Source organism: Oncorhynchus clarkii, chromosome 20 (genome assembly GCF_045791955.1).
Source record: "Oncorhynchus clarkii lewisi isolate Uvic-CL-2024 chromosome 20, UVic_Ocla_1.0, whole genome shotgun sequence".
In the NCBI taxonomy this organism is placed as follows: Eukaryota; Metazoa; Chordata; class Actinopteri; order Salmoniformes; family Salmonidae; genus Oncorhynchus; species Oncorhynchus clarkii.
In genome coordinates, this window is record NC_092166.1 from 30061071 (window position 1) to 30076937 (window position 15867).

The window sequence follows — 15867 nt, forward strand, 5'->3', positions numbered from 1 at the left end:
TGTCATACATGCCAGAAACCTGTACTGTGCATAAGTACATCCTTGGGGAGTTCAGATGATGAGGTGAAGTTGCATGTGGGAGATCCTGGTGATGTCACTAATTTTACAACAGGACTAAATACCTGTTGCCTGGTTACACTACTCCAAATCCAGGCCCCCTAGATTGATTACAGTATTTGTTATGATATTCAATCACGTCTGCAGGTCTGTGGTTAAATAATGTGTAACCAACAGAGTTGATGAGGGTATCTCCCCTCCCCCCACATAGTTACCTCACTCCTCCCCAGTTAGCAGTGTTGGGTAAGTGGATGAGTTATGTCATTTAGAGTGTACCCAGGGACACAATCAAAACAATCCAGGGATTGACAGTGCATGTACTGCCTTTTCAAAAACAACAGTTACTTATCCGGTTCCGAAGGAAGAGTGGACTGGCTGGCTGGTCCTGAGAACTGCACAGTGCACATGGTGCGACCTGAACGACCGGGCGCCTGAAACAGCAGTGAGCGCAGACGCACCGTCAGCCTACATCCCAAGCCACAAATGATGTCTGGGGCATGGAAAAGATCTTGTGGGCTGGCCGGGCAGAGTAGGGGTGGTGAGAGCAAGAGAGGAGGTTGGTGGTGGTGGTAGCAGAGCCGGATTGGACGGATACGGTATCAAGACAAGGTCAGAGCAAGGCTAATACGCAAGAGACTGGAAGTACTGTAGTAGTACCAGAAACCCCACGTTAGAACTTCTCTGGCGTGTCCTGAGCTCACTGTTTCAGTCACAGGACTGACAAAGGACAAACTGTTGAGGGCATCTACTGTGGGCATCAATTGTGTCTGGAAAAAGGTGCAGATAGTCTACACGTGTTAAGATATCTGGGGCCATGCAAACATCAGCCATCAGGTTTAGGTTTAGCCTGTGCTGAACGAAATACCTCGAACTTCATCAACATCCTACAGCACATTCCAGCTCATTTGAATGGTTTGTGCTCAGAAGTGCTCCTAACCTCAATGCCCAGAGGAAACTCGTTGTAATTGCAAAGAAATGCAACACTGCAGGCTAACTCCTAATCCTGTCTGAGCATTGTAGTCACACTATGAGTTGAGACCAGGTTGGCTTTTTCACAAGGAAAGACAAAAGCTACACCCGCATTTAGGTACGGATACCTTTCACGTGATATTTGATATTTCGACATACAAAATCATTTATATTATTCACGTTCCTCAATGCAAAATGCATAACAAATTGATGAAAAAATTCAGTCAGGCATCATATCCGCCATATCAGAGGTGTGAGAGAGAGAGAGAGAGATTAAAGTCAAGAGGCGTAAAGAACAGAGGAGTAGGGTAGAGTAGTTGCAACAAGTTGAAGGGAAAAGTACTGACACACACAAACACACACCAAAGGACTGTTTTCCTGGTTTCTCAGCCTGGTGTAATGAGAAGGGCGAGCATTTAACTTAAGCAGGGTGTGGGAATCAATTACCCCACTCACCAGACATGCAGGACCAGTGGGTAATGCCTGCCAGGATTACTGTTCATTCTTGTCATGTACTGTAACCGACAAAACCTCCAGCTGATCTCCTTTAAACCAGGTGCTAATAAGAAGCAGACCAGGGACCTCTCTGGGGCGCAGATTCAGAACAAAACTGACTGAAAAAAGTGGGATGCAAGTGGACACCTGTATGTAGTCATACCAAGCACAACACTTCCTTGGACTCATTTCTCATTCACTCGTATCCCCTATTTGTGATGCTGTCTATCTAGCAGAACTGGCCAATCGGTAAACAGAAACTTGGCAGAAGCTTGACTGTTCCTGGTACAGGTGTGAACGTTACTGTGATCTTTGTGATGAATGGGGATGTGTTGTTTAATTCTGGGGGATGAATAGACTTCATCCCTGGTTCTGGCATGAGTTTTCCCCAAGTGCAGGCTAGGAGAAGAAAGCTGGATCCTTCCCAAGTCCAGATCCATATCTATCTTTTACTCCTTGCTTCATAGATTAAGGTGCGCGCGCACAATATGTCAGGCAGCAGGCTCCTGTTAAAAAACGAAACGACGATCTTAATGTGTCTGAAAATCATGCAATGTATTGATTATGTGTGTAAAATTATGACCATGAAAGTTTCTATTATGCAACCGAACACCATAGATCGGAATAGAACACCAGAACGAGCATAGACAATCTTTTCCTAAGCATGCTTGCCAAAATCCTATTGATTTATGGCTTTGAGTATGAATTTGTGCTTACTAATAAAAGGTTCCATCTTCTGCTCTTGCGAAATATTAGCCTAAAGAAATATGCTTTGCACATGCAGTTTGCGAACTACAAATGAACCGTACTTAGTTCAGTTTGTACCTAGTTCAGTTCAAACTTAGTTAAGTTTTCTTCTCTTGTGAGAAATAACACTGAAAATGATATTCCACAAATGCTATAGGCACATACACTGATCTTTGATGTAGGTGGAGAATATTTGACCAAAAAGAATGAATAATGGTTACCCTGTCTGTGATATATTATGTTTTTGCTAAACATATGCAGGCCAGCTGCAGGCGTCTGCAGGTGATCTAAACAGTGTTTCTCTCCATGTAGCCAATACATTCACTTTTGGGAGCAGAGCAACATGGGGGATTATATTTGTCCATAATGTCTTTTTGACAGATTTTCCCAGCACCAGAACACATTTTGAATGAGCATATAGTGCCAACTGAGAATACAAAACATTAAGAACACCTGCTCTTTCCATGACAGACTGACCAGGTGAATCCAGGTGATCACCTATGTTCCCTTATTGATGTCACTTGTTAAATCCACTTCAATCAGTGTAGATGAAGGGCAGGAGACGGGTGTAAAGAAGGATTTTCAAGCCGTGAGACAATTGAGACATGGATTGTGTATGTGTTCCATTCAGAGGGGGAATGAGCAAGACAAAATATTGAAGTGCCTTTGAATGGGGCATGGTAGTAGGTTCCCGGGGCTCTTCGGGTTTGTTCTAAGATCTGCAATGCTGCTGGGTTTATCACGCTCAACAGTTTCCCGTGTCTATCAAGATTGGTCCACCACCCAGCAAACTTGACACAACCGTGGAAATCATTGGAGGGGGGCGGGGGGCATCTCAATATTAGTAAGGTGCTCCTAATGTTTGGTATACTCAGCGTAGTCACTGCTACACAGAATACTGTAGCAATAGAAGTGATGATTCAGTGAAAAATAGGTAACGCATAAACTTTTCCAACTGGGGGACGTTCGGCTACATGCAACGATTGCACAACCCCTAGCCCCTAAAGGCTAGCTTGCCATTCCAGAAATGACATGTCATTGACCAATTGGCAGTAAAAAAACAAAGGATATAGCAGACTGACACCTCTGCTCAGCTGACCTCAGTTAGCATGCTGCACAACGACTACTGGACACCTTCCAACACAGAGGGACAGCTCATGAATGTCAAAATCAGGTGTTGTTGCCTTCACTAGCCTCTACCTCAAAGGTCCTAAACATTCTCTTGACAAGTTCACCCAGTTTCACAGAGTTCCTTAGGCCTACTGTCTGTATGCAAGGAAATGACTCCATCAAAATAATATTGTTGGGTTATAACAAATACTTTTCAATTAGAAGGTCTATTGTCAGTCTGTAAAGTAAGGCTGTGGTTGTGTGTGCACGCTCGTGCCTGCGCATATTTGGAAACATTTGACAATATCATTGATTTCATAATGTAAAATATTGAATATTGAACATCATGCATAATTATAATCTCTAACAATCAGCTCCACAAAGCAAGTCCCCTCTCTCTCTCTCTCTCTCTCTCTGTATCTCTCTGTTACCCACTCCTTCTCTCTCCCTCACTCAGACTTGCTCTCTTGCTAATGGGAGGAGCGCAAAATTCTTCTCTGTATAAGAAGTGCCGAACGTACAACAAGGGATTTTACACAGCTACTCAGGAGAAACGAAATGATCTGCCTTGGAGCCGCAGCAAAATGCTGGATGGACAGCTACTCCTGGGATGGTTATCGTTCACAGTTATAGTGTACCTCTTCAACTTGCCCGGACCGACCACAGCGTATTTCGGGTAGGCACTGGATCCATCCACATGTTCATGACCCTGTCATTGATTTGAGTTTGTTACGAGACATGTCACGCTCTTAGATCAACTTTGATAGACCGGATAAATTACGTTACTCATATTAGCCTACCATTCATTGAAATGTTTCTACTTTCGTATCGCGTAGTCCTAAATATGTCCGAAAATAGGAAACTTACATTCATCACTGTTGATATTTCCTCTAAAATCAAATGCGTTGCAAATGAATCAGATACTGGTGTCCTTGTCGCTACGTTGTGATTTGTTTCAGGTATCTGCAATGTTGTTGCATAGAACTAACTGACAGTTCAACAGCACCTGTGTAGCGCAGTAGGCTGTCACAACCGGTGGTGAGAGCAGGTTGACGTGAGATCATTCCGTCGCGTTGAAATGGTTGATTTGACTGACCAGTGTAATAGCTCAGGCTACCGAAAGTGTATGCCGAAGCAGATTTTTAAGGGGATAGGGAGGGGTTGGGGGTTCTCAAACACACTTAGAATTAGTGGCGGCTGGAGGAACCCTGGAGATCCTCAAGGAACACCTGGAGTTCCGTAAGGAACACTGGCCAGTGGTTCATATTTGCATCTTCCATTAGTTGAGGGGTTCTTGGATGAACCTTTAATGTTTCAATGTGGCGAAGGGTGTTCCTGGAGGAACCCTGGACTGGCGGTTTGCCTTAGTAGTGGTGTGGCTTTTAGATAGATCTATTTTGGCCACCCATTAGAGTAAATGTCATTCCTGTTCTGTTGTATTGTCATTACATGTTAATGGTGAACACGGACACTTTTGTAGCTTCAACCAAATGCTTACAGAGGTGTATGAGTTCCTATGCAAATCCCCCAGTTGGAATGGTTAATGATTTATTACTACATGTAATCAGCATTGTTAATATTATATTAGGATATGTCATATGCATTCATATTCAAGGAACATTTCAATTTGCAGTGTACAAACTTAACATAGTAAACAGGAATGACATTCACCCTAACGGGTGGCCAAGAATAACTGTCTGAAAGCCACGCCTCAAATAAGCCATGGCTCCAATGTTCTGATAGGCTGCCACATCTACAATATTTCATTAAAAAAGTTCCAAATTGAGTCTCACCCATCAGAAAAAGGTTCCGGTTTGAACCTTCACACAGGGGTTCCTCGAAGACCCTTTTTCAGAGGGGTTCCCCCGAGACTAGTTTTGACAACCCATTTAGGCTCTAAGTGTTGTTCAACAGAAAGGTGATCCTGAAAGCGAGAGATACAGGTATGCTCATTACTCGGACATTGATGATACCAGGCATATTTAAACGACTGGTAGCAGACATCTGTGTGAATATTTTGTTGAAACACTTGTAATACTATTGTAAGTCGGCTCTGAACACAGACATGGAGCGAAAGGTGAGTGTAGGCTTCAGTCGCAACAGCTGGTAACAATAAAGAAAATGCAGCTCAACCGGTGGATGAAACTCTCTTCAGCTTGCAGAGAAAATTCCCCATCCAGCATAAACATCGGGACAGAGAGAATTCTGGTGTAGGGTTCACACACCCACTAAGTTTAAAAACAGTTTAAAACACATTAAATAATGTGTCCTGAATGTATAGTTTGTTTCCAAATCTTAGGAGATAATCTCATGTCAAGGACAGTATTTTTTGGGGGGAAAATTGAATGAGCAGTTAAAAAACGTTATTCCCACGCAACGCCTTGTCTTTGTCAGGTGTAGCCGGCACCTCAATATACCGAGGCTGCTGGCAGCCTCTGTCCTGTCTGACGAATTTCATTCGTCATCCTTCAGACTTCTTTTGAAGACTATTAACCTGTCAATGAACCCTAAGGAGAGCTCAAATTAATGCAACATCAGCAGGGTCTTCAAAGCTCTGGTGTGAAAGTATACAAGTAGCCTACAGCAAGCAGGCAGGTTATAGCTTGGATATGCTATAACAGACGGCTCCTTCCCAGGTTGTGTTCCGTTTCCAGTGGCACCTGCAATCTCACAGCAACTATGAGAGAGTTCAGTCCGAATCCTTGATATCCTATTTATGGATCCTTTATTCTACCAACGAACACAGATATATCGTTCTCACATTCTGTCTGCAGCATGCAGACAGTGTTGATGACGGCGGTAATCGATACCCCCTCGTGTTGCAAACAGTACTTGTTATGAAGTTGAGGTGAGTCATGCACCCAAACACATTGGAACGACTGGCAGCACGGAAATATTGTGGCTATTTTAATTGTAGAGTGATGAGAGTGAGTGATGACACCAGCAGTAGTTCCAGGGGTATTCGGCGATAAGGACACCATTTAGCTGTGAACCAGTGGGGGAACACAGGGACGGGCCCCCCAGGACCTGTTGTGGACATTATGCAGTTGTAAACTGGTTTGTTAGGCCTCTGGGACAGCTGAATTGGATCTTTCAGATCTCATGTAAGGGTGGAAGGAATAGTTCTGTTTGGAAATAAGGACTTTTTGGATAACGTTCATGGTTTGAGTTGCCGGAAGTTGTATGAAATAATAAGGGGTGTCCATTTAGTCCTAATGTGTCACTTCTCAAAAGGTTAAGTCCCCTGACAGGTACTAGAGGAAGTTATTATCGCCGTAAATCAGACATGTTACTACAGATAATAAACATATGTCACCTCTTCATTTTAGGGTAACTGTCATTGCTTAGTGTTTTTAGAATCTGGACTGCTATGCTGTCTTGATGCGTGAAAATTATGTATGGTTCAGCAGCCCGGCGTCATGGAAACCCCATCATCTCTAAGTCACACCTCTCTCTCTCTCTCTCTCTCTCTCTCTCTCTCTCTCTCTATCTTTCTCTCTCTCTCTCAGAGGCCTAGAGACTTAGTGAAAGTGGTAGATCATAACCATCCAGCAACACCGCCAATGGCCCTCAGTAACTAACCAGTTGCATACAATTAAGAAGCGCAAAACTGGCACTCCATTTAAAGCATGTCTACTTATTCAGGTAGAGCTTTCCAATTCCTTCTAATCAATCTGATCTGTGGCCTTGGAAGTGCAAAGGGTCATCTGGTATGAGGATACAAGTCCAGACTTATGTCCTGAGGACAGAATATGATGGAGATGATTGTCAGTGGATGATTTAGAACTTTAAGCCAGAGATCATGAGACAAACAGAGAGACCCGGCCCAGGTGACATGGATATATGCGACATGTTACTGCTACTTCCCCAAAGCTAAGCCAGAAACCTGACACCATTGACACTGTGCAACACGCACACACACACAGACAGACAGACAGACGGACGGACAGACAGACAGACAGACAGACAGACAGACAGACAGACAGACAGACAGACAGACAGACAGACAGACAGACAGACAGACAGACAGACAGACAGACAGACAGACAGACAGGCAGGCTCAGCCCTGGACTGGCTGACATTGAGTGAAGTATACATACTAACACACACTTGTTCAAATAAATATCTGCCATGAGCACGAGGACAGCACATCCTCCGGCCCTCTTCCTGGGTACTGATTTACTCAAAATAGATGGTCGATGTTGCATACCCAATTTCCAGAGTGCGGTGGAGCGTAAGTGTAACATAAACACCGTCTCTGTTGCCCGTAGTTTGCAGCGGCAGAGGGCGGGGCGGGATTCCTAGCGTAGTCAAGCACCCGCTCAAATTGTCATCCTTTGCCACAAGAATGTGAGCACTCATTTACTTTCCCCTGTTCAGCCTGTTGTGGCAGGTGCTGCCTCTCACTCACATCCCAGTATCATTAGGCTTACTATTGGGGAAGTTTGCTGCAGTTTCATTCTTTGGCTTTGACCAAATTGTACCTTGAGGGAATATTCTTTGTTGGGTGGTATTTTCAAGAAGCAAGGGAAAAGAGTGAGATTGTTCACTTAGTTAACCCCGACTGAAGGGTTCATGTTAAGGAGTTTCAGCAAGATGCTGTTAAACAAGCGAACTCCATTCATTTACACGCTACTTTTGGCCCATATAAAGGCATTTTGTGGTTTTGTTAACTGCGTTCAATGCAAGTCTTAAACTGACTAAAACCGACGTTGTTTTTATTTAGTTCACATGCTGCGGCATATACAGGAATCCTACCCACAGCTATGCTATGTATGGTGAATCACCAATCACTCTTTCTGCGACAGCTTCATGTACCCTGCCCTCAGTTCAAGCTACCAAAGGTCATGTCCACCTATAGTTTTCATCCCCATTATTAAGAGAGTGGTAATATGCCTAATACAATGCCATAAAGCAGATTCATTCATTGCCTGCAATAGATTCACTGTTCTGCTTCTCTACAGTCTCCAGTGTTAATGCCTAGGCTTTAGCTCAGAGTGCTAAAACAGTTGTGGTGGGCGGAAGACCCGGGTTCGAACCCCAGTTTGTCGGTTTTCAGTGTTGCATGGAGATGAAACAAGAGGTTATAGTCTACTCAACAGTCAGTCTCCATTTAAACACTTCCCTCCTGCTCCCACCTCAGTCTACTGGTTAATGGGAGTGCTGCTGCTAGTATCCCAGTGGTTTGTGGAGAGATGCCGGGTGATTACCAGTCATTAAGAGTGAGTGTGGGCTCAGGGATGACGTTGGCGTGGGGCTAGGCTGGCAGACAGTGGTGACGGGGTTCTCATTACAGATGCCTTAAGCACTGATTAGCCCTGACGCTAGGCTAGCTCACAGGCAGGGCGCAGGCAGGGTGGGGAGCGGCTCCCTGCCTGGGATAGAGGGATTTCCCAACATCAGAGGATATCCTGTGGCTGCAGCCACACCTCAAAGGGTATCACCTTACCGTGAGCCAAGAAGATAGGATTCTCTCTCACCGCTGGCTGCCTGGGGTTAGCTGTGATCATATGGAGTCTGGCTGGTGGTGAGATCACACCACGCAAACCTGCTGGAGGCTTAGCTAAAACCCTTTGTGTTATGCCCTTTGTGAATACAGAGAGAGAGAGAGCTTTGTTATCTTTGTATTTCTGTCCGTCCTGATATATTTGGCACAGTATTGTTGCAAGCTTGTCTTATGAGTTAGAGTTTGCACTGTGTATGTAGTGTTAGGTCTATGTCCGCTCAGTCAACCTGGTGAAAGGAGTGCTAGCCGCCACAAGGGGGAGCAGCCTCTTTGTGGAGCCCAGGATGGGTCTCAATCAGCACTTTATACCCGCTTTGTGTAACCTTAGGAGAGTGGGAAATGAGATGTGAAAACACCCAAATCTAAAGGCACCGGACACTGTGTAAATTCAAATTCAGGATAAAATGGTTCCATGTATGCTTAGTTGTGGTCAAAATGCATTATTTGATCCACTTGGATGCCCAATGTCTTTCAACTTTACTCACTCATAGCCGGGCCTTGCTGTATTGCTGCCTTGCTGTGAAAGGAACAATTCATTTCACTCCACGATTGCTCCTTGAATAGCAGGTTAAGGCAGTCTGCCATGGAAATGGTTCCCCGACCAAATGTTGCCTGTTGGAGTGAGATTCTAATTATATATTTTTTTAGAGATGAATTATTTTGGAGGTTTATATACTCACATACCTTTGTTGTGAAGGTTTTAATGGATGGTGTCTGCAGTGGCTTGGGCAGTGGATAGTCCGGATACACACTGTGCAGTATAATGATATGGTTCTACTGTATATGTTGAAGATTACATTGTTATTGCATTTGGGAAGGTCTTTAAAATGTGTGTTGGCCCACTCACATCCGAAGGGCTTAAGGTTCTGGTATCGTCGGCATGCCGAGACCGACCACAGTTAAGAAATATTGGCTTTTTAAAAGGAGGGAGCGGCTCCTGCTCCTATCCAGCCCTTGCCAGTCAGCCGTGTACTTCATGGCTGGGTAGTCCACAGATATGGAATGGAAACATATTCTCATTGGTAAGTGAAGGTATACAGAGTTAGACACATGATGTCCTTTACAGATGGGACTTGGGACATAGCCTCGACAGGGATCATTTGCAAAACAGGAAAGCCAATATAGAATCATAATACTTTTATGGGCCTGAGATTGATGATCTGACGTTAATTGGCGGGTTTGCCATGTCATATGTTGTCCGTCCTTAACCACAGGTCAATTTCCTCCTTTACCCTAGTCTGTGGGAGCATGCTGGTGTGTGTGTGTGTGTGTGTGTGTGTGTGTGTGTGTGTGTGTGTGTGTGTGTGTGTGTGTGTGTGTGTGTGTGTGTGTGTGTGTGTGATACATGCAGTCTTACCATGTGTCACAGTCAGGCAGTCAGCGCAGAGGAAATTTGTATTTAATTGGGTGATAAAGTGACAGTGTGTGATGATTCTTGCTCAAATGGAACACCGTAAGAATCTCATTATGACTAGATTGAATGCAGGCGGATGAGACAGGTGAGACACAATTTCACCCCTTCCAGTTGTAACCAATGGTTAGTACCTTGATGTTATAACCAGTGTGTAGCTGGTAGTTTATCACATTAATTCATTCATTCATTCATTCATTCATTCATGTTTCTACTAAGACTGCAGTGCAAACAATATACTGTACCACTACCACCCTTGGTGGCTTTACAGCTTGAGTATTGAATTTCCCTTCTGCTGGCTTTTCCGCCATTCTAATTTGAATTCCCAGAGAGAGAGAAGAAAGGAAACCTTGTAATCTTTCCTTAGCAACTGTAAATAACCGTTAATAATATGACTAAACTTTAGCCACTTGCAGTTACTAATGCATGGTTGAAACCAGCTACTGTTGGTTTATTTTTTTTACCCCCTTTTTCTCCCAAATTTCAATCTTGTCTCATCACTGCAACTCCCCAGCGGGCTCGGGAGGCAAAGGTCGAATCATGTGTCCTCCGAAACATGACCCGACAAACTGTGCTTCTTAATACCCGCCAGCTTAACCCGGAAGCCAGCCACACCAATGTGTCGGAGGAAACACCGTTCAACTGACAACCGTGGTCAGCCTGCAGGCACCCGGCCCGCCACAAGGAGTCGCTAGAGTGCGATGAGCCAAGTTAAGCCCCCCGGTGTAACCCTCTCCTAACCTGGACGACGCTGGGCCAATTCTGCGCCGCCCTATAGGACTGCCGATCATGGCTGGTTGGGATACAGCTGCGGATTGATCCCAGGTCTGTAGTGACGCTTCTAGCACTGTGATGCAGTGCCTTAGACCACTGTGCCACTCTGGAGGCCCGCAGCTACTGTTTTTTTAATAGTGGTTTGACTTTACACGCTTGGATTACCCCTGGGAAGTGCTCACTCTGCAGTAAGAATAAATAATAAATGTGTGCATTACAAATCTATAACCTACATAACCAATTACTTGTTGTACAGAGTATGTACAGAGTCTTATTTAAAAGTACACTTTTAAAATACATAGGTTCCCTTTCTATCTGATTCTCATGGCTCGTGTGTGTGTGCGTGCGTGCGTGCGTGTGTTTGTGTGACTGGGGTGTGTGTGTCTGAATGGGGTGGGTGTGTATGAATGTGTGCCGTGACTGAACATGTTTGGTGCGTCGGTCAGTTGGTGTGCTGGTACAGGGGTGCCCTGCGCTGCTCTGTACCATGGCATAGGCTAGAACAGGGGAGTCATGCGGACACTGTTGCGTTGCGCCCAATCTGTGCCAGTCACACAGTGACTACAATTGAGCCGCTGACCCTAGGAGACTTGAGTTCTCACATTGTAGTTAAACCTCTTACCAAGCTTCATGCTCCCATTCCCCAACCATCCCTTTATTAATACATTACCGACCTCTCAATGGCTAGGGTCTACAGTGCAGTCAGCACTCAGAATTGCACGTTGAACAGAGCCAACAGTTCAGGGTAGCATTTTGAATAAAAGGTTGGGAAAGAATACGCTGCTGATGTCTAGAAAAAGGTTATGTATTTAATTTGCTGGATTAAAAAGTATACAGTAGGTCAGGTTCATAATGACTCTCTGGTAGGGGGGAGTATCCTGACTGCTGTATAGTACATCCTACAGATGTATGATCTTAATTTGAGACAGTTTGCTACAGCAGGAAAATAATCCTGCAGCAACAGGAATTATTATGGGGATTATAATTAATGGGCATTTCTTTGTAGGAGTTGATTCATTTTCCGTTAGGGCAAATAAAGTCGGACATTTTAAAGTGGAAATTACAAACTTTAGAAGCCTTTTTAAAACTTGAATACATTACAAGTTTGCATTTGTTGCTGTGCAGAATAATTCTCAGCAACAAAAAAGTGATCAATAGCCTTGGCTTCTCAAATGACTGCCTCGCCTGGTTCACCAACTACTTCTCAGATAGAGTTCAGTGTGTCAAATCGGAGGGCCTGTTGTCCGGACCTCTGGCAGTCTCTATGGGGGTGCCACAGGGTTAAATTCTCGGGCCGACTCTTTTCTCTGTATATATCAATGATGTTGCTCTTGCTGCTGGTGATTCTCTGATCCACCTCTACGCAGACGACACCATTCTGTATACATCTGCCCCTTCTTTGGACATTGTGCTAACAAACCTCCAAATGAGATTCAACACCATACAACACTCCTTCCGTGTCCAACTGCTTTTAAATGCTAGTAAAACTAAGTGCATGCTCTTCAACCGATGCCGAACTAGCATCACTACTCTGGACGGTTCTGACCTAGAATATGTGGACAACTACAAATACCTAGGTGTCTGGTTAAACTGTAAACTCTCCTTCCAGACTCACATTAAGCATCTCCAATCCAAAATTAAATCTAGAATCGGCTTCCTATTTTGCAACAAAGCCTCCTTCACTCATGCTGCGAAACATACCCTCGTAAAACTGACTATCCTACCGATCCTTGACTTTGGCGATGTCATTTACAAAATAGCCCCCAACACTCTACTCAGCAAACTGGATGTAGTCTACCAAAGTGCCATCCATTTTGTCACCAAAGCCCCATATACTACCCACCACTGTGACATGTATGCTCTCGTTGGCTGGCCCTCGCTACATATCCATCTCCAAACACACTGGCTCCAGGTCATCTATAAGTCTTTGCTAGGTAAAGCCCCGCCTTATCTCAGCACACTGGTCACCATATCAACACCCACCCGTAGCACGCGCTCCAGCAGGTATATTGCACTGGTCATCCCCAAAGCCAACACTTTCTTTGGCCGCCTTTCCTTCCAGTTCTCTGCTGCCAATGACTGAAACAAATGGCAAAAATCTCTGAAGCTGGAGTCTTATATCTCCCTTTCTAACTAATCATCAGCTGTCAGAGCAGCTTACCAATCACTGTACCTGTACACAGCCCATCTGTAAATAGCACACCCAACTACCTCATCCCCATATTATTACTTACCCTCTTGCCTTTTTTCAACCCAGTATCTCTACTTGCACATCATCATCTGCACATCTATCATTCCAGTATTAATGCTAAATTGTAATTATTTCGCCTCTATGGCCTATTAATTGCCTACATCCCTACTCTTCTACATTTGCACACACTGTACATAGATTTTTCTATTTTTCTTTTCTACTGTGTTATTGACTGTACGTTTGTTTATGTGTAACTCTGTGTTGTTTTTGTCGCACTGCTGTGCTTTATCTTGGCCAGGGCACAGTTGTAAATGACGACATGTTCTCAACTGGCCTACCTGGTTAAATAAAGGTGAAATAAAAATTTTTTAAAACAAAATTCAAAAGAGTGCTCTACGCAGATCCTACATCTGTATAGAGGGTACGGGAAGGCCTGTGCGGTGCTGCGCCCTGTTGAGAATGGAGATATGCGATCTTCTTTCGCCAACCTTAGTGACACGGTTTCCATTTCACATGTCATTTCAGACAGATATGGGGGAAAGAGTAAATGGTTATTGAGAAGGTAAAGCTAAGATTAGCCATTGGTTGAGAGAGGATTGTGTGATATGGTTATAGCCTGAGATTGATACTGTACACTTACAGGACACATGACAGATCCTCTCTGTTCCAAAACAGACCAATATAACTTCACATTTCAGTAAGTCATTATCGTTTGAGTAATGCACCTTCCCGAAATAAGGAAGACATGATGCATAGTCCGTTAACACTACACAATCTTGTTCACTAAGTCGTAGAGGGGGTGAGGGCGGAATCTTCAACGGCTGACCCATAAAGGACGTGACCAAGCATGATGTCATCTCTGACCCTATAGTCACTTTCCTATATGGGACATGTCCGAACTGTGACTCAACTTGGACATAATGATGCAAAGTATGATGACAACAATTACAAAGCAATGTTAATTGGTAGAGTTCGTCAAGTTGTAAGGAACCACGTGTTGTTAATCTCCACCAGTACAGATCAAATTATCAAAAGACCTAAACATTTTCAATGACCTGGATAACCCAGTCAAAATATATTTTTTTCTCCCCATTACTCAAGCTTCAGTTCAGTCAGTAGTAGGACATAGCCTAGGCAGCAGCCTTGGTTTCAGGCTGGACCAGAGGGAGTATACCACACTGACATTCCTACAACCTCTGGCAGGGCCTGTGAGACACCAGATGGGACAAGAGCTTTGGGCAGGGTGGTCTGAAGTGAATCCAAAACCTTCTTTCTGAGGAGAGGAGGACACTTCTTTTCCTGCAGGGAGCATTTAGCTAGAGCATACTGTGGAAGAGGGAAGGGAAAACCAAGCAGGGGAATGGTAGGAGGGAAGGAGGGAGGAAGGGACGGAATAAACAGGCACACACATGGATCAGGGCAAGGTCACACCCAGCCCAGATTTTCTTTTCAAAACTCCCCCTTACATCTTTACAATAGCCTGGCTACCACCATAGGGTTTGACAACATGTACATGTTTCTGAGGTGAGCATGGTGGTTTGTCCCTAACTGTCAGAGGACAAAGATAAACTAACCAAGGGTTTGTATTTACAAACAGTCTTACAGGAGTGCTGATATGAGATCAGTTTGGCCTTTTTGATCATGTTGAATAAGATTATATGGACAGGGGAGTGCTTACATACGGGCAATGGTTGTGTCTGCTAGCCTTGCACACTTTTCACACGTCTGTCTGGCTGGCTGCCATTGTTTTGGGTTACCTTTAGTAAGACAGCTGGGTGGTTCGCTTTGTCTGGGAGCAGGCTTTGTTTTGAGCCAACAGCTGGAGGGAATGATTGGCATTTGTTTAGAGTAAATTGGCCTGTGGGGGTAGGAAGGGAGGAGGAAGGGGAGAGGAGGGGGGAGGCAGCCTTGTGAGGGGGGAGGGAGGGATAGGGGATGGAGATGGGAGAGCAGAGGGGGTGGAAAAGGGAAGAGAGAAAGGGGGGAGAGGAGGGGGAGCTAGGGGGGTAGGGAAGGAAAGGGAGACAGGGAGGGAGAGAGGAGGGAGGGAGTTGACCTTAGGGACACCAGCAAGTTGAGACGAGGCTTGGACGGTATACCGTTTATACCGTGTACCAGGGTATTTTGAAATACCGACGGGAGTGCGTGCTACGCCACTGCTTATAGCTAGCTATAAGTCACGTATAACTATAAAAAATCAAAGATATGTCAAATAAATTAAATCCAGCTCAGGGCTCTATCTCTGCATTTGGTTTGCTAACTTGCTAACTAAGTGACTAGATGTCAAGATCAACCTTCTTGGTTACAGCACAAATATTTAATTCCCTCCTGGATCAAGATCCCTGTTGCCTAAATTATTGTTCCCCTCCCCCCAAAAAACAATTGCGAGATTGGGGCAGCAGGTAGCCTAGTGGTTAGAGTGTTGGACTAGTTACTGAAAGGTTGCAAGATCAAATCCCTGAGCTGACAAGGTGATAATCTGTCGTTGTTCCCCTGAACAAGGCAGTTAACCCACTGTTCCCAGGCTCTCATTGAAAATACTAATTTGTTCTTAACTGACTTGCCTTGTGAAATAAAGGTGAAACAATTGTAATTGCCAAGAGTGTT

General features: G+C 44.5%; 1 protein-coding gene across 1 annotated transcript in view; it reads left to right on the plus strand.

Annotated features, from left to right (window-relative positions):
- Positions 1-3851: 3851 nt before the first annotated feature.
- The window catches only part of LOC139376177 (wingless-type MMTV integration site family, member 9A), a 29895-nt gene continuing 17879 nt past the window's right edge, over positions 3852-15867 (plus strand). The window contains exon 1 of the mRNA XM_071118450.1: positions 3852-4054. Within this exon, the coding sequence (XP_070974551.1) occupies positions 3852-4054 (203 nt within the window). The remainder of the gene's footprint in view (positions 4055-15867) is intronic.